General features: G+C 33.2%; 2 protein-coding genes across 3 annotated transcripts in view; both read right to left on the bottom strand.

Moving 5' to 3' along the window:
- The window catches only part of LOC107851055 (50S ribosomal protein L4), a 17,008-nt gene extending 12,865 nt beyond the window's left edge, over window positions 1-4,143 (bottom strand). The window contains exons 1-3 of the mRNA XM_016695949.2: window positions 3,883-4,143; window positions 1,905-1,963; window positions 1,424-1,550 (exon numbers count right to left, since the gene is read on the bottom strand). Coding sequence (XP_016551435.2) covers window positions 1,424-1,550; window positions 1,905-1,963; window positions 3,883-3,967 — 271 coding nt within the window. The 5' untranslated portion in view covers window positions 3,968-4,143. The remainder of the gene's footprint in view (window positions 1-1,423; window positions 1,551-1,904; window positions 1,964-3,882) is intronic.
- Window positions 4,144-15,158: 11,015 nt separating this feature from the next.
- Window positions 15,159-20,508, bottom strand: LOC107850513 (polyadenylate-binding protein 2). Of its 2 annotated transcripts, none has more exons than XM_016695090.2 (9): window positions 19,754-20,508; window positions 18,062-18,180; window positions 17,108-17,764; window positions 16,949-17,026; window positions 16,771-16,860; window positions 16,366-16,512; window positions 15,995-16,171; window positions 15,674-15,883; window positions 15,159-15,596 (listed from the first exon to the last, which is right to left on the bottom strand). In XM_016695090.2, the coding sequence occupies exons 1-9, from the start codon at window positions 20,052-20,054 to the stop codon at window positions 15,360-15,362; spliced, it is 2,016 nt and encodes a 671-aa protein (XP_016550576.2). In that variant the 5' UTR covers window positions 20,055-20,508; the 3' UTR covers window positions 15,159-15,359. The 2 variants fall into 2 exon arrangements, with proteins under 2 accessions (XP_016550576.2, XP_016550577.2); XM_016695091.2 differs by having other exon boundaries at window positions 16,366-16,503.
- Window positions 20,509-24,784: the final 4,276 nt, after the last annotated feature.

Raw genomic sequence — 24,784 nt, 5'->3', positions numbered from 1 at the left:
AGGGTAAAGTGTATGCAGACCTTACCACTACCTCGGTGGGTAGAGAGCTTTTCGGAAGACCCTCGACTCAAGAGTAGCAAATCCAGATACAAAGAAGAGGAAAACAGTAAGGAAAATATGACAACTAACAAAGAAACAGTGTAAAATCTACCAATAAAAACAATAATTAGCCATAAAATAATGCGATCATCAAAAAACCATAAACAACAACATTGATAGATATCTACGACTAAAACCCTAGGCTAACATACTATGGTGCACGACAACACTCCCACCCGACTAACCTTCTACTCTAATACGCGTCCTCCACACGCCCCACCTAAAGTCATGTCCTCGGTAACCTGAATATGCGCCATGTTCACTTCACCCTAATACTTCTTCGGCCTACCTCTAGACCTTTTCGTACCCACTATATCCAACCTTGCACACCTCCTCACTGAGCTCATCACATGTCCAAATCATCTCAATCTCGCTTCCCTCATCTTATCCACCATGGGGGCCACTCCCACATTATCTCGAATAACCACATCTTTGCAAGCTTTGGGTTGGATAAATGGATGAAGAGTTGATGAAGGAGGAGATGCAATGGAGGAATTCCACAAAAGTTCACCAGAAAAACTAATGTGGAATTGCCTTGCAGAGAGATAAAATGAAAGGCTGGAAAGAGTTGCACAAAATGTTCAATTAAAGTAGGGGCAGGGACCAGAGTTAGTTTCCAGGGAGACTGGTGGCCTGATGAGTAAAGTTAGTTTCCAGGGAGACTGGTGGCATGATGAGTATCTTGGGAAAGATATATTTCAACAGCTTTATATTTCAACAGCTTTTTCATTTCAAAAAGCCAGGATACGCTAGTTGGGAATCTATCAGTGAGGGAGGGAGGACAGAGGGAGGACAGATAAAAATTTTAAACAGTTCCAAGATCGGGAGATGGAGAGCCGAGGAGCTCGTGACTCTACATTACTCCATATGTATTGCTAAGTATTGGGAGATGGATCAGCCACCCGTCTCTGCAATAATTGTTAATTATTCCAAGGAGTGATGAGCTGCTGGAGGTGGAAGCCGTGGGTGGGAGAAATCTTTTCTCCTACTTTGTTAAGGATGATATCTTTTATACCTATTCTTACATAGTCTTCCCCTTTTTGGTAACACAACGCCTTCACTTGTCAAAAAAAAAACAGATAATAATTTTTTTCTTCCCTGTCTCATGCTCATGATTGAGGCATAGTAGTTGTTGTGTCTTGTTCCAAGCAAGTATTCAAATACCACCAGCGCCTCCATTTCGCAAATTGGTGTTAACTACTAATGGTTAGCATACACAACAATGAATAAAAAACTTCTAGTAAAAGTGACAAATATAGGCAGTTAATGAAAATGTCAAATCCTTATCCTTGTCAAAAAAAATGAAAATGACAAATCCTTATACCTATCTCACGCTCTGGAGTTGAGACATGTCTCTTGGTTAATAGATCTGAGGGAAATGAACCATCACTGGAATCAGGCGTCAAGATGGAAGTTGAATATCTTCGACGGGAGAGCAAGATTGATTCATCCTGCATCAAAAAATTAGAGATAGGCTTACAATATTCATACCAAGCTCATCTTTTCAAGCCTGTTAAGTGTAAGTAGCAATCACTAATGTATGAGAACCTCATATAACAGTGCTAAATACACATACAAAACGAATGACCAATCCCATTCCCTCAGGCTGGCTTTCTCCAAGGGAAGTTTGTCCTTCCAAAGGGGATGAGTGGAAGAGGGAGTCTACTAGACATGGATTTGGAAGAGTGGAAGAGGGAGTCTACTAGACATGGATTGACTAGCGCTATAGACATCAATAAACTAAATCTCACTGGAAATAAACACAACCATAAGGAAAAACAGAATTCTCTGCGAGAAGAAATTACCTTTCTGAAGACAGAAGATTCTACATAAGGCACTCCATCCCCAAGAACATTCGCTTTCCCTGTCACACAATATTACAAATAAATAAATAAATAAATAAAATATGCATCTTACCATCTATATTTGATAGGCAGATCCAACTTTTAGCCAGTGGATTCTAGACAAACTACACATAAATATAGGGTGTGTTCGGAATGTAGGAAAACAAAATGTTTTCCAATTTTCCCATGTTTGGTTGGTCAAAATTTTTGGAAAACATTTTCCCTAGGAAAATGACTTCCCTAGTGGAAGACTACCCTACTGGAAGTATGGAAAACAAGTTCCACAAGTGGTATTTCACATTGTTCATGCCCTCCCTACCCACCATCACACCTCATCTCCAACCCTACCCCATAGCCTCCATCCCCACCCCCCCACCCCTAGTGCTTCTCTATGGTCATATACAAATGCTTTGAGATAATATTTTCTTGCTTACATACCTAACACAAGAAAATAAGTAAGAAATCCACTTATTTTCCAAAAATACATTTTCCTCATATCGAACACACACATATATTTGCAAAATTTTGAAAATGCATATATTTATCGTTATATTAAACCTACACCCATTGTAACAAAAAATATAGTGGGTGAAGTATATATTTATACCAGTTAGCACCCATTATCACAAAATATCAGTGGGTACAATATTACTGGACAACAACTGGCTTAAAATCTTGGATCCACCTGATGATTAAATTTGCAATAAAGATTTGATTTTCCCAAAAAAAGTGTGGGGTGGGGGGGTGGGGGGGTAGGGGGGGGGGTGAGGGGCAGCCCTGTAAACTAAAGCTCCAGCTATGCGCAAAGTCCAGAAAAGTGCCAAAACACAAGGACTTATTGCAAGCAGCAAGGTCCGGAAAAGTGCCAAAACACAAGGACTTATTGCAGGCAGCAAGGTCCGGAAAAGTGCCAAAACACAAGGACTTATTACAGGCAGCCTTACCCTGCATTTCTACAAGAGGGTGTTAACGCAGCCTGAACCAATGACCTGGTCACATGGCATCAACTTTACCAATTACACCAAGGCCACAAAAGGGCACTGAGTGACAATTAGTTAGCACCCATTGCCACAAAAGAGCACTAAGTACAATATTACTGGGCACCAAATTAAAATATCAGATCCACCTACAGATTGAATTTACAATAAAGATTTGATATTTCCAATAACAAAAAAGAGGCATCCCTGTACACTAATGCTCCAGCTATGTGCAAGGTCCGAAAAAGGTCTAAACCACAAGGACTTATCGTAAGCAGCTTTTCCCAGCATTTCTGCAAGAGGCTGGGTTCAACAGCTTGAACCCATAACCTCCTGGTCACCTAGCAGCAACTTTACCTTATGACAAGGTTATAAAAGAGCACTAGGTGGCAATATTAGTTAGCACCCACTGCAATATTAACGGGAATCCACTGGCTTAAAAATTTTGAATATACAAAAAAGATTTGATTTTTCCTAAAAAAATAAAAAGGACTCCGGCTATGCACAAGGTCCTAAAAAGGGCCCAACCACAAGGATTTGTTGAATGCAACCTTACCCTGCATTTCTGCAAGAAGCTATTTCCACAACCTAAACTCGTGACTTCCCAATCACATCGCAGCAACTTTACCAGCTACACTATGGTCACAAAAGAGCACTCAGTACAATATTACTGGGCACCCAACTCATAAGAATAAAAGGCAGACATCTGGTGCACTAAAGCTCCCTATACGCGGGTCCAGAAAAGTGCCGAACCACAGCGGTTTATTGTACGCAGCCTCTCATGGTCAACAACTTTACCAGTTACACTAAGGTTGGTCACAAAAGATCAGTGAGTGGTGATATTAGTTAGCACCCACAGACTTAAAATCTTGAATTTAGAATAAAGATTTGAGTTTTGAACAAAATATTGAAAATCCAGAAAGGGTTAAAAAGAAAACAAGAAAAAGAGAATACATACATACCATTAGAAGAAGGAAAAAGTGCTGGGGCAAGTGAATTGAAAGAAGTAAAAGAACGCAAAAGCCTCCTTGAAATGGACAAAGACATTGTTCTACAATCCCTCAACAGTATGCAGATTATATATATGAATTTAAGCACAAGTTCATTAGCTTCACCTAATATTAAAATAATCTTAGAACCACCTTCCCAAGTGGCTAAAACCCTAACTCCTACTAGGAAATTTTGTTAAATAAATCTATATCAATATATTTCCTCCATTTACTTTTACTTTATCATATTTTAACTTAACATTAAAAAAATAATTAATAACATAATTATTTTATGATAGTATTTCTATTAAAAGATATTTATATTTCATCATAAAATTAATTTAGCAAAAAATAATTAATACTAAGAGTAAAATAGAAAAAAAAGAATTATCATTTTTTTGATATGTTAAAAATAACTAATAAAATAAAGAGTTAATTAAAAGATTAACGACAAGTAAAAACGAATAAAGAGAGATATTAAATTGAAACAAAGCCTTCCTAAGATGGTTATCAAGTGACATCCTGTGAAAAAGGCATGTGTTAATTTTTAAGATAAATTAATTTAGTTAGTTTATAATTAATTAATTTTTAAATTCGATGACTGTTTAAACAAAATTCAATCCATGTAAAGTGCTTTTAAAAGAAGTGTCAATACAAGTTCTGTAGTTACTGTTTTTTATATAAATTCGTTATTCTATAAAATGGATTTATGAAATCAACAGAAGGGTAGTTTTTAATAGAAAGTTGCTATTCTATGTTTAAGCAAAAAAACAAACCACTAATAAAACAATTATAACCATATTTAAAAAACTAACAAAATAAACTTACATGAAAATTTGTGGTACCTCTCATGATGTAAATATTGTACTGGTCTTTTTAGTATTTTAATTAATATAGTTATCCTAGTTTAAATTTTTAGAGTCAAGAAGTTACCAACTTCAAATATAACTCTTTTCACTCACTTTTACTTACTCCACCAAAAATATGTCAATTTTAAAGTTTCATTTACTTTTGAACACACAATTCTTGTTGTTGTTGAGAGAATCTAATCAGTATTTTTTGAATGCACGGTTTAAATTTTATATCAATGTAGTAATCTCTGAATTATTTAGATGTGCATGAGGAAATTATGCCTCAACATAATAGTTGTAAATCACACTAAAATATTAATATTTCCTAAAGTCCAGAATCCCACCAAGATAACAGAGTTCAGACCTATAGCATGTTGTACCATGCTATATAAACTGATTTCTAAAGTGATGACACATAAAATGCAAGGAGTTATGGATCATTTTGTGGATAAGTGCAGTCAGCCTTTGTGTCAGTAGAGTGATATCAGATAACATCATCTTAAGCCATGAATTGGTGAAAGGCTATAACAGAAAATCTATTTCTGCCAGATGTATGTTGAAGATAGATATGAGAAAAGTGTATGATTCACTAGAATAGATGTATTTGAAGTAGGTGTTAATACATTTAAATTTTTCAGATAAATTTATTCATTGTATCATGCAATGCCTACAAACTATGTCCTATTCAGGGGCTGTTAATAGATATCCTACTGCACCTTTCCAAGCAAAAAAAGGCCCGAGACAAGGAGATCCCTTGTATCCTTATCTACTTGTGCTTGCTATAGAATTCTTCACCGGAAGCCTTAAGAGTCCGAAACACTAGAAGGAGTTCACAAAGCTCATCTTAGATGTGCTAAGTTCAACATAGCACAACTAGGATTTGCTGATGATTTGCTACTGTTTTGCAGGGGAGACAAAAAGTCGATTCAAATATTACATGATTTGTTTCTTATCCTTTCCAAAGCATCAGGCGTAGAAGCCAATCAGGAAAAAAGTTGAGTTTATTTTGGAGGTGTTAAACAGACTGTGCAACAAGAGATTTTACAAGTGTTGAGCTTTGTGAAAAGAGAAATTCCTATAAGGTATCTGGGAGTACCTCCAAGCTTAAAAAGGTTGTCCAGAATACAGTGTAGGCCCCTGCTTGATAAGATTTTAGGGAGGATAACTAGTTGGACTTCAAAATTGTTATCTTATGCAGAGAGAGTCCAACTCATCAACAACAACAATAACAACAAACCCAGTGTATTCCCCGTCGTGAGGTCTGGGGAGGGTAAGATGTACGAAGTCCATACCACTACCTCCGGAGAAGTATTAAGGTTGTTTCTGATAGACCCCCGGCTCAAGATAAGGAATAGTAATGAAATCCGTATAAAAGGCATGGAACAAGATAACAAGGCAATAAATACTCTACGTATAAGGAATAGTGAACAAAGAATAGTAAGCAATCGTAACACAACATCCAACAAGGCATCATAATAAGAATAATACACCCACCAAGTAATGCCCTACCCTATCAACTCAAACTGACACTAACATTCTACCCTAATGCGCGTCCTCCAGATCTTCCTATCTAGGGTCATGTCCTCAGTAAGCTGAAACTGCTCCATGTCCCGCCTAATCACCTCTCTCCAGTATTTCTTTGGCCTACCCCTGCCCTGTCTGAAACCATCAAAAGCAAGCCTCTCACACCTACAAACCGACGCATCCGTGCCCCTTCTCATCACGTGTCTGAACCATCTCAAACGGACTTTCCACATTTTGTCCTCTACCGAAGCCACTCCAACCTTCTCCCGGATAGTTTTATTCCGAACTCTATCACCCATAGTAAGCTCACACATCCAACGCAACATCCGTATTTCCGTCACCTTCAATTTTTGAATGTGAGAGTTCTTGACTGGCCAACACCCCGCTTCATATAACATGGCCGGATGGACTGCCGCCCTGTAGAATTTGCCTTTAAGCTTAGGCGGCACCTTCTTATCACACAGCACCCCCGAGGCGAGCTTCCATTTCATCCATCCCACCCCAATATGGTGAGAGACATCCTCGTCAATCTCACCATTCCACTGAATCATGGACCCGAGATACTTGAAGCTATCCCTCTTACACACCACCTGAGAATCCAATCTCACTTTCACCTCGTTCTCCTGCCTCAAGCCATTAAAGCTACATTCTAAATATTTGGTCTTGCTCCTACTCAACCTGAACCCTTTAGACTCAAGGGTCTGTCTTCATACCTTTAATTTATTATTCACACACACACCCCAAGTCTCATCAATTAGAATCACATCATCTACAAATAGCATACACCAAGGCACCTCTCTCTGGATACGTCGCGTCAGCACATCTATCACCAAAGCAAACAAAAAGGGACTAAGAGTAGATCCCTGATGTAGCCCTGTCAAGACAGGGAAATGTTCTGAATCGCCTCCCGCCGTCCTCACCTAGGTTTTAGCTCCCTCATACATATCCTTGATTGCTCTGATATACGCCACCGGAACCCCACTTACCTTCAAGCATCTCCAAAGAACTTTCCTGGGGACTTTGTCGTATGCCTTCTCCAAGTCGATAAACACCATGTGCAGGTCCTTCTTTCTTTTTCTGTACTGTTCCACCAGTCTCTGCACCAGGTGAATTGCCTCCGTCGTCGAGCGCCCAGGCATAAATCCAAACTAGTTCTCCGAAATAGACACTATCCTCCTCAATCTCAACTCGACCACTCTTGATAAGAGTCTAACTCACCAAGAGCGTATTATTCTAGGTGCAAATTTTCTGGTCCAAAATATTTACTTTGCCTAAGAAAATTATTCAACTGGTAGAAAGCACTTGTAAAAGATTCTTATGGTCGGGAGGCATTAAATGGAATAAGACAGCTTTTATTGCTTGGGAAAGCTTGAATTTGCCTAAATCTGCAGGAGGACTAAACATTCTTGATCTAGAGATGTGGAATAAAGCAGCTATGAGCAAATTTTTTTGGAACTTGAGTAAAAAAGAAAGATAAGCTCTGGATAAAATGAATACATTGCTATTGAGGGCATACGGAGGATTCAGCCAGCACAAGCCACCGGGATGGTTCAAAAAATACTAAAAGTTGCAAAGTATATGGGGCAATTGGTGATGCAAATTCAAAATTTGAAACAAATGCCTACTTTCTCCATCAAGAAACTATATATTGCGTTAAGAGGAGAGCTTCCGAAGGAAAGGTGGAGTAAGCTGATATGCAAAAATTTTGGAGCTCCAAGATGGATTTTCATTCTTTATCTTGCCATCCATGACAGATCACAGACAAGAGACAAAGCTTTTAAATGGAAAGATCTCGGCATGTCCAATGTGTAACGCATGGCCGAAAAATATCAATCATCTATTTTTTTAGTGTTCAGTTTGGGGTGCAGTCTGGAATAAAGTGTTAACTTGATAAGGAGTAATGAAACAACCACAAGGCTGATTTAATGAAATTCATTGGACTACGGAGAATGCACGCAGTAATTCAGTCAAAGGATATATTTACAAGATAAGTCAGACTGCAGGAGTTTATTACTTATGGAAGAAGCGCAACCTCATAGTATTTCAACAACGACATAGCAGCTTACATAGTATCAGCACTACTATTATCCAGGAGGTGTTTTGTAGAGGTAGTAGAAATAGAAAACTTATAGGGAAATTGCAGTATCTAGATAGATATGCATGAAGGATCCTGAGGCATATCTTAGAAGTGCTTACTTGTTGATTGTCTGAGCAGCAAGATAGGAGAGGTTTACCAAGTTTGTTCTAAGGCTTGGTTCTTGTACAAAGCGTTCCACTTGGTTAAAAATTTATTTACCAAAAAAAAAAATATTAGTATTTGTTTTTCTATAGAATGGTTGATAATGCACGAGAATTTCAAACTCGAGACTCCATTTAAAGATTACCTCCATAAACAATTCGACATCCCTTATTGGTACTATAGCCACTATTTATGTCTACAAGTCAAAAGTGAAAAGCTTAATCAATACTATTTTGCTCAAACAAATTACCTCCTCCATTTTAATTAGGAAAAAAGACACACATGACCATTTCTAAAACTAATGGTCCAAGTTTGGGCCTATGAACATTTTATGTCCTATGGGTAAAACAATTGTCACTTTATGGCAATTGGGCCATTTGGCCATTTTCAGTCTTTTCAACTTGGGTCATTCAGCCTTTTACTAAAATTATTTCAGTTTTTTTTTCTCTATAATTTTTTTAATTGAAAAATATTTTATTTTTGTAATTATTAAAAATAATAATTAAATATAATTATGTAAAAACAGTATAATTGTTATATAGGATATGTACCTATATAAGTATAGAAATTGTATAGTTCTATTAAAATATATATATGTATAAAATTCTATGTATATGTATAATATATATATATATATATATATAGAATGTGTATAAAAATTATATAATTATTGTATAAAATGCATAAAAAAGTTGTATGATTATTGTATAAATTGTGTATCAAAACTGTATAATTTTTGTATAGAATATGTATATCTATATCTATAATCTATAATATATTAAAAGTGTGAAGACCCTTAGAAAAGTGATTTGAACATTTTACCCTTCATTAAAAGATTCTCCTTTAGACAATATTGTATTTTCACTATTTTTTTCTTAATTTATTATTTAATTATTTTTAACAGGACTCTATTAGAAAAATCCTCCTATAAATATTGTCATCTATGTTCATATGTTTTATATCATTCTTCTTTGTCACACCTAATCGTGCCATCAAACATCTCCCATTCATCAAGAAGTCAACGCCAATTTTGTTCAGCAGAGGAATTCTACATGATTTCCAACATTGATGCTAAATCCAGTGACTCCTTGTACGTTGATGAATATGGTATCAACAGTTTAATAAAATTGTCATTACTTCTTTATATATTTAGGGTATTTTGATATAAGATGATACTTAATAGATCTAATGTCATAGTAATTTCTCTCGGTTACGATAATATTGTTGGTCAATTGAATGATTTACATTGTTCAATATAATTGGCAAGGTTGAAGGTGCTCGAAGCATGAGTTTGGAAAGGTTGAAGGTGCTTGGAGCAGGGCCAATAGATGGAGATACAATCGACATATATATGTATGTAGTTTAACGATAAGGACCCTCCACCTCCAATTAATAATCAAAAAGCTACTTTTAGAAGCCAACAAACTTTAGGATTTGATTGTAGTTGTTGAATATTAATTAAAAAAAACCTCGCCTTCAATCCTAAAATAATCAAAAAACTACTTTTAGAAGCCAACAAACTTTAGGATTTGATTGTAGTTGCTTGAATATTGATTAAAAAAAACCTCACCTTCAATCCTAACAATAACAACAACAACAACAATAAACCCAGTGTATTCCCACATAGTGGGGTCTGGGGGGGTAAGATGTATGCAGTCCATACCATTACTTCAAGAGAAGTAGAAAGGCTGTTTTCGATAGACCCCCGGCTCAAGACAAGGAATAATAGACAAATACTTAATAAAGCATGGAACAAAATGTCAAGACAAAAATATGTCACCCACAAGGGATAATAAACAAAGAATAGTAAACACATTCGTAATAAAGCATACAACAAAGTGTCCTAGCAAGAATAATACATCTACCAAGTAATGTCCTACCCCAACGACTCAAATTGGCACTAGTCTTCTATCCTAATCCGCGCCCTTCATATCTTCCTATCTAGACTTAAACGACTCAAACTGGCACTCACCTTCAATCCTAAAATAATCAAAAAAGCTACTTTTAGAAGCCAACAAACTTTAGGATTTGATTTTTATTTTCAACAATGCTAAACAAACACAACATATGTTTGAATATATGTTAGCTCATTATTAAAGTGTTATTGTTTCAGGTATTAAGAGAATTCATAATTAAAGAGTTTGAAAATATATTATAAGGAAACAATATATGGTTAGGATTAGAATTCATAGCGTATCACTCTCGTACGAAAGAAGAACATTGTATTACCGTATCACACCAAGGTAAAAGTAATACTTTGAGAGACTATAGAATTTTAACTATAGTATTTATGTAAGCATGTTATATTTTCGAGTTGTTTGTATCAAATTATGATATTTGATGATTGAATTTAAATAATTTATTTTCTTTAATTATATGCACATTAGTTATGAAGGTGTATTTTTTGTGAGAATATACTAGATATATTGTAGTTGTTATTGATTATGGGATATATTGTATTAAATTAGAAGATGATAATTAGATATTTATAAGATAAATCTGATGTTAAAAGGTAGAGTAATTTACAAGGGATTTCAAATTGATAAAAGTGAAAATCGAGTTAGTTAATATGTCCTACATGTCTACACACTATGGTTATTATATTTATATCTACAATATATATTAAAAGTGTGAAATTTAATTATTTTGTACTTTGCAATAGCTAAAATTATCTTTTCACCTTTTTTCTCTAATTATTATATTATTATATCTTTATAAAATAAATTGACTTTAATAAATATATGAAAAATAAATGGAGAAGAAGTTTTGTTAGACTTAAAATCGACTAATTTTTTCTATTTTTATGAAAAAGGATTTGTTTTCCTAATGGTTTGTCCGTGTATGTAATCTCAGCTAAATTTTTCTACATTTATGAAAAATGTTGGTTTTCTAATGTTGGCAAACTATTAAATTTTCCTAAGTCTATGGGAAATATTGGTTTTTTAAGGTAGGAAAATTGTTTTATGGGAAAACAATTATTAAAATATATGAACATATGGAAAATTGTTTTATGGAAAAATAATTATTAAAATATATGAATATATGGAATATTTTTAAAATATTAATTCAGTACTATTATTTTAATTTTTAAGTATTATTTTCATTTATAAGTTGTTTGTTTATATGTCTTACTATGTAATGTATATTATCTTTCTAACAATTTATTAGAAAATAAAATACGTCAACTAGAAAATATGACTCCGATTGTTCAAAACTCAAAAAAGCAAAAAAAAATTGAATCTATAATGTTAGTGAGATCCGACACTTAATTACAAAAAGTAGACTACGAATAAAAATATAATAATATAATGAACTTTTATCTTTCCTTTTATTTTTATAACCAAAAACAAAAAATTGAGGTCCCTCATTGAAGCTTGGCTTTAAACCTCTAACGGTATTTAGCCGTTCCTGCGGTTATATATCTACAATCTACATCAACAATCAACATATACATCTACATCTACGATATCTTAAAAGTGTGAAGATCCTTAAAAAAGTTATTTGAACTTTTTATCCTCCATTCAAAGACTCTGTAATAGGAAAAAAGTTTATCTTTTTACTATTATTCAAATATTTAAAATTTAAAACTTAATTAAATTTTATGAATTAGATTTATCTATTCACGTTAGTAGACATTTTCACTTTGAGTTCCTTTTAGATTTCGGAGTCTTATGTTATTAAAAACCTTTAAAAGAAATTTACATTAAAATAATTATGAAACACTACAATTTGAACTCTTTTTGGATTTAGCGAAAAATAAAATGTTTGATAAATTAATGGATTTGAACTCTCGGAAAGAAAAATTTTAATGACTACTATAGATTTGAATAAAGCTTGTTCTTATTTTGGTGGCAGAAGGTAATAACTTTTTTTTCCTATGTGTTTTAGTTAACGTGTATGTGCATGTCATATATATAATGACAAGTTCACATATAAAAACAAAAGAGAACATAAGGATGAATTTATTTTTGGGGGGTTTTAGTTGTTTTTTGAAATTTCTTTTACGTTAATTTTTTAATAATATTTAATTTGCATTACATTGTATTTTTAAGACAGATAATGTCTATAATATAGAGGTATTGAATAATACCCCCTTTGTTTGTCTGTACTTGTCTACTTTTTATTTTGAAATATCCAACAACATTTGTTCAGTTCATTAAATCAATGGATAATTTATCTATTTCTATCCATTTTATCCTTAGCATTAAATACGATTTATCATCTAATATATTGTCCAAAGCATTAAATTTATTTATATTCAATGGACAGTATAGTAAAATTACCCTTATTATCTATTGCTTTTAAATCCGCCTGTCAATAGAACGGTAGATACATAAAGATGGATGGAGAGAGTATAACTTTAAAGGTAATTTAATTTTAAAGAATTTTTTTTCTTTTAATAATATAACGTATCAAGCAAAAAACGTTTTTGATGCATTGAAGTTGAAGAAAAGAAGATATCTGATTAAGGGTGGAGGAGTTTTAATAATTCCATCATAATCCATCGAAATATGAATTTCCCAAGATAATCATGAGAGTATGTTCTTGAAGTATACAGTAAATAAATTAATATATATTCTTGACAGACAATTGTAAATTGAGAATTTTTTTTTTTTTTCTAAATCTTGATATATCTTAAGATCAAACAGAGAAATTTGTTTGTAATTTCTATAATTTTACTATGCTAAATTTGCTTGTGATTTGAGGTCAGTTTTTCACAATTTTAGTATGTTCTTGAAATTTACAATAATAAATTATCATGTATTATTCTTAATAAACAATTGCTAATTGAGAAGAGTTCTTTTAATGTGTGAAATATTAATAATATATATGATTGACAAGATAAATTTTCTTGTGATTTGAGGTAAGTTTATAAAAAATTTAATATGTTTTTTATGTTTACAAAATAAATTTAGTATGTTTTTGTTATCTTTACATCCTCCTATGGTATTTATGTATAGTTTTTGTTCTATCGTTTTGTGAAATTGATTTTATGTGTTTCAATATTTATCTTCTCTATTTGTGATAGATGTTGTGGCAAAAACTGTGATGTTATTAATCTCTTGATGGATATCTTCCAATTTTTTTTCATTGCAATTCTGCTTTACCATAAACTGTTCTGTTATTTTCAATTTGTTACAAATAGTATTATATTATTATGTTCATATATCTCTATTGTCCTAGCCTCCGCTACTTGATTTTGCTCGATAAGACAACTTAAGCTCATAACCTCTTCTGTCCTTTATACACGTTAAGAAGATGTTCATGTAGTCGAAAGACATTGTTTAAGACTTCACTCGTGAAAGTAATTTGAAGTTAAATCTTTTGTGTTACTTTAATTTTTATTTTGTAACTTATTATTTATTAACATTATATACACGTGCAAAACATGTAAACTTGACTAGTATATAAGATATGTATAGAAACTGTATAGAACAAGCCAGCAAATTAAATTGCTAGAAAATGAAATTTAAATTCCATAACCATTTTCGTGGAATTTGTTTGACCCGAAATGTCATTTCTGTACTTTCCCTTTTTAATTACTTGCATTGTACTAATGTGTAGATTTCCATAATTCGAACGATAGGAACCAACTATATAACATCTATATCGAGAATCTCAAGTCTTAACTTGACACAAAGTTTTAAAAGGTAAATAAAACTTTTGAATATTATGTACAATTTACCCAAAAGATTCCTTCACCTTGCAATTTAAACATATGAAATGAACAATTTAAATCAAAAAATTGTCAAAGAGGGAAGAGATATTCAATTTGAAACAAACAAAAAAGAAAGTCAAAACAAATTAAAATGGAAAAACTAATATTCAGTAAAGTCTTATGTTGTGTCTTATCGTTTTATCATGGTTAATAAATATATTTATTTCTTGATAATAGTAATTCAAGGTGTAAACATTGATGCTAAGAAAGCTTCGTTGTTCAAAAGAGGAGAAAAGATTGTATAGATCGAACATACCGATTTGAGTAGGTGTTTGGCTGATATTTTTTTTCACTTTCATTGACAAAGAAAGCTCAGTACGAATTTTGGTTCTAATACTTTGTACTAGGTTCTATTCAACTTAATCAAGGTTTACCAACTCTTGCAGTCAACACATGCATCAGAATATCACTTATTTATAATGACCAAGTAATTTGAATTCTCTCATTTAGCCACCTCATGAGATGATTGAAGTGCAAATAGCTTTTAAATGACATAAAAAGATATTTCACATCACACCGCCACTAGAACAAAACCCAATTTCGAATTGTCAGCTACGATAAAAGTAAAAAACTGAAGGCACCATTCACATAAAGAGACCACAGCTTCCAATTTATAGCTCAACCTCACTTCAGGTAAATTACACCCTCGTGGGAGTTCAGCGCTTCAACAACATGAACATAACAAGACTAAATCTCCCACTTTTTGAGGGGGCAGTGGGGCGATTGATTGGTAGCCAGTTGCCTTGGACTTATCTAGGGACACTTCTACTGCATCATTGAACCTGCTTCTCATAAGAGGGGCAGCCACACAAGCACTTTCAGAGACATGCAACCCTCAAAAAGAAGGCTAAGGTTAAGAGCGGGGATGAACAAGAAAAGAAGCAAGCAACGAAAGTAGAGCGCAAATAGAGAAGTATTAAAAACTTAAGAACACATAAAATAAAAAGCAATAAATCTCAAGGATCCAAAGAAAATCTCATATTCGAAGATAGAACATCCTGAGATAATAAAACCTAAATAGTTTTTCAAAACTCCTGCAAAATCTGTTTTTTCCTCACTACAGAGAGGATCCATCAAAAAACGTTCCATTCAGCATTCACTTGACAAGCTTGACTCACTAAGAAACAAGGTTGTCATTGAGGGAAAGCGAGGCAAGTTGGTCAGCCGGGCTGTTAGCCTGCTGAACATTCCTCAGAACTTCCATGGCCTCGGAAACTTTAGCCTTCAAAGCCTCTGGTGATTCAAGCAGATGCAACACCTCAGTCTGGTCCATTTCTAGAAGCATGCCTGTAACCTTTGCAGCATGCTCATGTTCCAGCTGATCAACAAGTGGGTACAAACTTTCACCCAACATCTGCCAAGAGAACAAAGAGAGCATTAAAAACCTAGTTTGAGTCAACAAGAGATTCATGTAAGGTCGAATGAACTCACCGTCCTCTGCTGTTCAGGTGGTGCATTAGCAAGGGCAGAAGCCAATGTTGAAATTGGCATAGGTTGACCCATTGCAGCAGCATCACGAGGAAGCATGCCCCCCATATCATAAGGAACAGAGAGCATACCCCCAGCAACGCCGGGCATTGGCCCATCTGGGACATTACGCCCACCGGGTGGATAGCGGTACATTCTTCCCCTTGGCATCATCTGAAGGACAGAATCTCTCATCATTAGTTTACTGGTCTTAACAACAAAGCACATACATAACTGTTAACAAGATACCCAAAATATTGTAGAGAAAGTAAGCAGAAATCAAACCTGCTGCTGCATCAACGGCATAGGCTGTTGAGATTGTTGCACAGGCCCTGCTCCTCGTCGACCACCAGGGCGCTGGCCTTGTTGTCCTTGTTGGACCATCGGCATGAAGAAGTTCGGCATAGGAGCTCCTCCGGGACGCATTCCAGGAACAAGCTGTTGCTGATAACCAAATCCAGCCTGAAAACCAAATTATTCAACAACAATAAACCCATTTCTACACATCTGGTGCAATCTTTCAGACACCATGTGCAGCTAATTTATAAACTTAACACGCATTACCCCAACCAGGCAACCACCGTAACTAGAAAATACACGAAATAATAGAGATAAAAATAAATACACCACCTATGGATAAGAATTATGGTAGTTACCTGGGGAGGAATTAGAGCAGGGGGGCCTTGCCCATAAAATAGCTGCTGTCCAATCCCAGGAGCACCAGGAGGGTAAATTGGCATGCGAGGAGCAAGTGATGGGGGCATTGCCACCGGTCGCAATTGTGAAAATTGTGCCTGTAAAGACTAGTGAACTCGATCAATACATATTACTAAGTAGCTATTTCACCTGATCAAAACTAATCAGCAACAGCTTTATGGGTTTCGGCCCACATTGAAACATATATATTAGTCGGACCAACAATAGATGACCTTTGAGCATCTAAACCAAGGCTGAGAGCCCAATCTATGGAAAAAGTATTCCGTGTTTCACTTAACAAATAAAGCACAGCATGATGGAAAGTCCTTCCAACACTGCCACACTGTTGGACTATTAATTATTACCTGCAACTTCGCTCTTCGCTCCTCTTTCCGCTGTGCTAGTGCCACATAGAGTGGCTTGCTTACTATCATCTTGCCATTCATCTCAGAAAGCTTAAAAAGGGAAGGAGATAAAGAGTTACAACTTACGACTTAATGAGCACAATATAACAAAAAGATTTGAGACATAAATAATTCTTACAGCTCTTGAAGCTTCTTCAGGAGTAGAGAAGGCAACAAATCCAGACCCCCTGCTGATTCCACTTGGATCCCGCATAACCTGAAACACATAAGAATAGAACATCTAAGCTAAATGAATCATAACAGTGACCTGAAAGTTCATCTACAAGAGATCTTATACCTTGCATGAGGTTATCGTACCAAACTCTGCAAAAAGCTCCTTGAGCTTTTCATCATCAATGCTGTCATCCAAATTTTTTACATACAAATTAACACCTTGGTATTTATCAACCGCCTCCTTGGCAGTTTGCTCAAACTTGCTTTTCAGTTCTTGCTCTCTTTCAGACTTCTTCTGAGCTTTCCCAACATACCACTCTTTTTCATCAAATTTCTTTCCATTTAAGGCTTCAACAGCCTTAGCAGCATCATCAGCATTCTCAAAATTAACAAACCCAAAGCCCTTGGGTTTTCCATCTGCATCCCTCATCACTACTGCACTAGTAATAGTCCCGAACTCACCAAAAACATTTTTTAACTCATCATCAGTTGTAGTGTCGGACAAATTTTTCACATACACGTTGTTGAATTTTGTCATGCCAGTTGTAGATTCTCTTTCCTGTTTGCGAAGAAAATGTCCAACATACACTTGCTTATCATTCATCAGCATACCATTTAACTTATCTATGGCACCTTGAGCAGATTCTTCGTTGTCAAATTGTACAAAACCATAACCCTTTGACTGACCATTAGAATCAGTAGCTATCTTGCAAGAAAGAATATTGCCAAAGCTTGAAAAGGTGTCGTGCAACGCTTTGTTGTCAATTGACTTGTCCAAATTCTGCATAAATAATTCAAGCAAATGCATAAGAAAACTATAAAGATAACCAACACAAATACCTATTGCAGGTCCCTATAAATAAATAGACGTGAAAAAGTGGATTAAAACAGAAGTGAGCATCATTTATTTGCCAACGTGTTATAGATCCAACTTATATACATAAAGCAGTAACAATGATACCAAGACGTGCCCAGTATATGCCCCTACAAGTATGACGGAGAAGCTAGCAGATTTCAACATAAATGAACATGAAATGACAAATCACATTAAACAAGATCAAGGTTCTAATTATAATACCTTAATAAATATATTTGCTGATCCACTCTTACGAAGAGTAGGATCCCTATGAGAATACATCACCCTAATGGACTTCCCATTGACGGGAGTGAAGTTCAACATCTCCATTGCCCTTGCAGCTGCAAAATAATAGAGAAAGAATTAGAACAAAGAACCTCTGGAACAAATAGCAATTTGGTTAATTGAAAATACAGGCCATATCACATCATTTCAAGTTAACAAGAATATTAAACATAACTAGCTGCATCAAAACTATGCAGCACCCTTGTTCAGACACAAAAATTAGTAAATGTACAAATGTAACACCATCATCTACACTTGAATTTCCAAAACTACCTCATTACGATGACTTAAACATACTTATGATTAACATCCTACAAGCATAACCTAAGTTGCTCGGACTATTCAAATATGTTGCCGTGCCCGTGCAGACTATTTTTGGACAGGAACCTGATGACAATTTTGACGAGTCCGAGCAACATAGAGCATAATCACATGAGTTAAATTTTTTTGGTTTGAAACTATTTACTTCACCAGCACAAGCAAAAGCCTGGAAAGCAAATAGCCATGGCCTATGTCGCTCGGTCTCTTCAAGTATGTCAATGGGTGTGTATCAGATTCTCCAAAAGCAGTGTACTTTTGGAGAGTCTGACACAGGTGCAGCATCGAAAGTGAGCCCGCTCAACTTATACCATGGTTTCTAGTTTGATAGATTTCTGCAGAAATTAATGAAAAGTCGTATACGCAGCAACTGAAAATGTGCAAGACTATCTCACACTCAAATTTCACAGACAATTGCAAGCTCACTCCCATTGAGTACCAAGATTATCGACCTTCACAAATGCACAATTTCAAGTACATTGGACACCACTCTACTGCTAGGGTGTCAGATCTAATAATGCAATCCCTCCGCCCATTTGAGTTGTACAGATTACTTAAAAGCAGTTGTCCAAATTACTTGTCAATTTACAAGTCAAGACAGAACAAATTGCATTTTTCCCATTTTACCCTTACAATTCTTCACGAAGTGTTAACAAGTTCGTAAAATTCCAAAAAAGCTTCATAAGGCGTAAATTAGTAAAAACACCCTTCTTACTTATCATCTCTTAATTAGCGTGTAAAAGGAAAAGTGGATTATGAAGCGGACGGAGTACTACAAACGGCGAAAGGCCAATTTTTTCCCCAGAAACCCATGACAGGTAATTGAGCATCTCCAATCACGTCAAAAATTAGTAATCTAACCCAATACAAGACAAATATTTTATTCTTCAGAGGTAAAGTACAGCCACTCTTCTCCCTTCTTACTTATGATTTCTTATTCATGCGTGTAAACGGAAAAGTAGACAGCTACCATGGGACAGGGGGAGTACTAAAAACAGTTCCAGATCCCCCCCTCAAATAAAAAAACACATTCCAGGTAATTAACTAAACTTCTAATCACATCCAAAATTAGTAATTTCACAGAATGTGGGGCAGTAGTTTTATTAATCCAATGGACCATTTTGCTTTTGAAATTAATTAAAGTTCTTATTTCTTCTAGATAAGAAATCATAATATTTAATACTTTTAAATTAATTAAAATTTTACCTTGTATAAAAAGAACTTTTACAAATAAAGACTATTATACATGCAAATAACACTATCAAAAATATCAAATTTCATAAAAAAAATTTAAAAATGAACAGTACTAACCATCCTGAGGACTACTGTAGTTAACATATCCATAACCAAGAGATCTCCTCGTACTAAGATCTCTACAAACCCTAACCGAAACCACCTGTCCCACTTGATTAAACAGATCATAAAGCTGCGAATCCGTCACATTAAAATCCAAATCCCCAACATACAACGACGTCGAAGTAAACTGACTCGCTCCTCCTCCACCTTGTACCGCCGCCGCAGCACCACCAGTTACCGCCGCCGCAGGAGCAACCGCCGCCACTCCATTTCCTCCGGTCACTGGACTCTGATGTTGTACCTGAATCTGCGCCATATTGGTTGAATAACCTTCTAGAACCTTCCGGAACTAATTTTTTTCCTTTTTTTTTTTGAGTTGGAGTGATTAGCTCTACTATAAGGAACCCTAGAAAGAGTGAAATGGAGGAAAAAGTAAGCGAAAATGTAGGGATTTTTTGGGGATTTTTGAAGATGTAAAATAGTATAAAGGGTAAAATGGGGATAAAGAGAAAATATGGTCGGAGATCCGAGAGAAGCTGAAGAGAGAGAGAGAGAGAGAGAGAGGAGAGAGAAATTTTTCGATTTTTTAGGGTTGAGGAGGGCAGAGAAGACTGCACCGCAACAAAGGAGAAATTTGGAGAAAAGGGAGGTTTATATATATCGGCGATTTTCAGAAAACCCTAATTTCGAATTAATCACAGCCGTTGGATTTCATGATCAAAGGAACTTGTCGATTTTATTACGGACCGGGAGGTCTTGGAAACTAGACCGGTTTGAGATTAATGACGAGAATGACCGGCTTTTGTTGCTTACGAGTCGAGGGTTGTTTGATTAGTGTATTAGGGAAAAAAAAAAAAAAACACAAATTTCAATAGTTTTGAGTTTAATTATAGAAAATTTTGATATTTTATATAATTATTAAAAATTTCAATTTGGACATGTCAAGAATATAGTAGCTTCCGACACATCAATGAAGATACATTTCTTTTTTTAAAAATATATAATTAGTTTTCGATATTTTTTTTTACTTTGAATCTGTTGAGATACATAATTAGCTCTCAATACATTTAGCGAATACACATAATTATTTGAAATGTTTGTAATTATTTTATAATGAAATTTGTGTAAATATAATCAATATATATATAAAGGAGGATTATAGATATGCCTATGTGGCACCTCTCTTTGGCCAAAGATTCTATTTATCTTTTTTCTCATTTTTTTAGAGTTCTTCTTTCATTTTTTTCAATTATTTTATTTTTAAAATCATTTTCATAACTCACATCTCTTTATGTTCATAATAAATTACACTCTTAATTAATATTAATAAAATCCACAACTCTAAAACCTTTTATATTCATAACCTCCAATTATTTAATTTTGCATTAAAAAATCTTATGACAATTATTTCTTTAAATAGCGTGAAACAATGACAAATGTCTCTTGAAAAAGTCTAACGATAATTGTTTCTTATAAGGTATGTGCATTCTGAAAGTCATACCTCTAAGCTTTATTTATTTTTTAGAGTAGATTTCTTTTATGCTATGCATAGTCTATTAATAAAATTCGTATATTTTTATATTTTTTTAAGAGGTATGTATTACTTTATTTGAACAATTTTCTTTTATGTTATGTGCCTGATAATTAATTTTTTGTAATCTTGTATTTCTCTTTATCTTAATCTCATTAAATTTTTTATTGTAAATGAAAAGAAGATTACTATCATGACAGTTTGTTTTGTCCTTATCTCACCGCGGGTATGAGACATAGCATATAGCAACCAAAAAAAAAGTCTCACCGGCCAAGATATAATTCAAAGTGCAATATTTTTATATGTTCGATTTATTAAATTTCATATCCAACTGCTTTTAGCACTTTTAGTTAACAATTTAGTTGTCCTTTTTTTTTTGTTTCATGCAACGCTTAGTTTTTTTTTTACTCTTTTAAGGCTCGATTGACATATAAATGAAGTAGGATATTGAGATTACAAGAATCTAACTATTACTGTTTAAAATTCTTTTGAGAGAAATTATATTTATATGTGTGATAGTTCTTCTTTCCTCTTCAATTCACAATATAGCATTTCAAAAGTTTATATTAATTTAGTTAACTATTTTTTTGATTTTTTTTCGTTGGTGATGTCAACTTATTATGTGTGTGTCTAGACCAGAATGTTTATTTTCTAAAGTAAAAGCAAAGGAATGAGGCAAACATATATGTGTGCTACTTAAGAAAGTATCTATGGATCCTTCCGCAATTATGTACATCAATTTTAGTAAATCTTTTGATAAAATAAGAGAATATAACATTAGTTTATAATTTTTAAATGACATTTTAATTCATAAGAAAGTTGTTTATTGATTCGTAAAATTGTAGTTTTTGATTTTTCACATTTTATAGTTTAAAGTTAAATGAAAAGGATAAAATAAGATAAAAAAATATGAGATTCATATAATTAGATTTGTGTTATATATATAAATAATAAAAAAGTTTAAACTTTACTAAAACTAGGCATGAAAATAAATTCAATTTAAAAAAAAATGAAATTACTGTTTCACTTATAAAATATATTATATAAAAATCAAACTTTTAGAAGACTGAAAATACGTAATTGATGAAAATTCACATAAAAATATATTTATATACTTAAGAGTATATATATTCAATTACATAAATTCTACTCTTAAATATTAGTAATGTCCATAACTCTTAAGTCTTTAATATTCATAACCCTCAATTAGTTAATGTTCAAAAAGACCAACTTTTTAAAAATTTTCAAACTCTAAATATTTTGTTAATTGTTTTTATCTTCCTTTACAATTAATGTAATTGATTTGTATTAAGTAAAATTTATATCTATATATAATTAAAATAAATTAAATTTCTACTCTTAATAATATCATTAACTTCATGACTTTTAAATTTTCATATTCATAACCTTCAATTATTTAATTCTAAAATTTAAGATAACTTATGATGTTCCTCCATTTTCATCTATATAAAGTCATAATATTTTATTTCATGAGACCCATACTCAAGAATATTCTTTTCGTTTTATATCTAAAATAGTGTTCTTTATATTATTATTTATAATATTAAATTCAAGCTTATTAAGAAGACATTTGAAGGTTGATTGTTCGTCAAAGAGGCTATCGGACAAGAGCTTAAAAAAATTGTATATTAATTTTGTATTTTTTTTTCCTGTATTTTCTTATGGTTAACGTAAAAAAAAATTAAGTGTGTGTGTGTCAGTGTTCGTGAGTATGTTCTCTACATGTAACTTCTATAATATGAATTTTCATGATTTTTTTTAATTATTATAAACTTTATAGACTTTTGAAAGGCTGATCGTTTGTCAAAAAGACTATCGAACAATAGCTTAAAAATTATGCACTAATTTTGTATTTCTTTTTTCGTTCATTTTCTTATGCTTAACGTAAAAATAATAGGTATGTGCACGAGTGAGTGTTCATGGCTATGTTCTCTGTATGTAACTTCTATAATATGAACTTTCATGATTTTTTAATTATTCTAAATTTTATAGGCTTTTAAAGGTTGATCGTTTGTCAAAGAGGCTATCGAACAAGAGCTTAAAAAATTGTACACTAATTTTATATTTCTTTTTTCATCTATTTTCTCATAATTAATCAATACTAACTTCATGAAACTTGACTTTTTTTCTTCTTTTCAAGGAGTACTACTAATATTCCTATAAAATTTCCAATCCATGCATGCATATGCTACAATTTTTCATGTTTAATTAATTATTGAGTCTTACAACATTAAGAAGGGTAAAAATGTAAAATACAGTCAAAAGGACATTGCTTTCTAGCCGTTTGATTTGATGATCAAACAACCGGCGGGGTTTGATTAGACCGGGTTTTTAATGAGATGGACCTTTTTTTTGTTAGTGTTAATTTTGCTTAGGTAAAGCGGGACACGTGCTTTCGAAAGGAAGAGATTTCGGGCCACGTGCGCACTTTTAAGTATGTCATGTTTTACAGCTTGTTTTGTGGATTAATGTTACGTATGTTTTTCTATCCTATTTCATGTATATTTTTTTTATTTTGATAAATATATAATGTTTTGAATATAAGTATACTGTTTATTTTATTTATGACATGATAAATTAGAAAATTGAAAAATAAATTTGATTGGTAAAAGGTAAATGAGGAAAAATAATAATAATGTGATTATATCAAATTGGTTGTATAAATTGAAAATTTTCATTGTTATATAATGTTATGATTAGGTTGACAATTTCAGCTTATATTTGTGAAAAAGGTTCATTTAATCTATATTTATTGAATTGGGTCACTAATGTTTCAAATGGATAAATATGGATTTCATTCATTTTAAAAGTTTATATAAATATGGACAAATAGGTACCCATTTAAACACAAAGATCACCCACCAATGCTTAAAATTTCATTTTTTTTTCTTTTCTAGTATCTTTTTTTCTTTTCTTTTTTTTTCTTTAATTTACTTTTTTGCTTTTTCATTTTTTTATTCGTTTCATTATAATTTCTTTTTTCTTTCTCATTTTTTCATCTATTTTTTTCTTTGTATTTTTTTTCGTTTTCCCCTTTCTCGTTTTTATTTGATCATTCATATTCGCTTGAGATTTACACGGGTTAATTAATTTGAACTTCTAATTATTCCATTTAGCCTATACAATTTATAGCATCTTTTATCAATTAAATATAATCATAGTCTCACTCCTTTATTATTATTATTTTCTAGCTTTTATTTCTCTTTTTTTTTTTGTTTTTTCTTTCTTTTTCCTTTAATTTACTATTCTTTCTTTCTTTTTTCCTTTAATTTACTTTTTTTATTTTTTTCCACTTATTTTTTACTCGTTTCTTACACTTTTTTCTTTCTTCTATTTCAACACTTTTATCTTTTCAACTTCAAGCCTAGTGTATTCCCACACAGTGGAATTTGGGGAGGATAGGGGAACTAAGAGCCATAAGCTATAAGAAATAAGAAAAACGAAATCTAGAATATGACACCCGCCTAGTAGTAACCTACACTCACAGACCAAGG

This window comes from Capsicum annuum, chromosome 12, assembly GCF_002878395.1.
Source record: "Capsicum annuum cultivar UCD-10X-F1 chromosome 12, UCD10Xv1.1, whole genome shotgun sequence".
Classification (NCBI taxonomy): domain Eukaryota; kingdom Viridiplantae; phylum Streptophyta; class Magnoliopsida; order Solanales; family Solanaceae; genus Capsicum; species Capsicum annuum.
The sequence above is the reverse complement of the archived record's forward strand: the minus strand, read 5'-3'. Positions and strand labels throughout refer to the sequence as shown.

Coding starts and splice junctions, on each gene's coding strand:
- LOC107850513 (XM_016695090.2), bottom strand. CDS start 20,054: ATGGCGCAGATTCAGGTACAACATCAGAGTCCAGTGACCGGAGGAAAT. Junction 16,861..16,948: donor CTGAAGAAGCTTCAAGAGCT/GTAAGAATTATT, acceptor TCCCTTTTTAAG/CTTTCTGAGATGAATGGCAA. Junction 15,884..15,994: donor TGCCGTTGATGCAGCAGCAG/GTTTGATTTCTG, acceptor TCTGTCCTTCAG/ATGATGCCAAGGGGAAGAAT.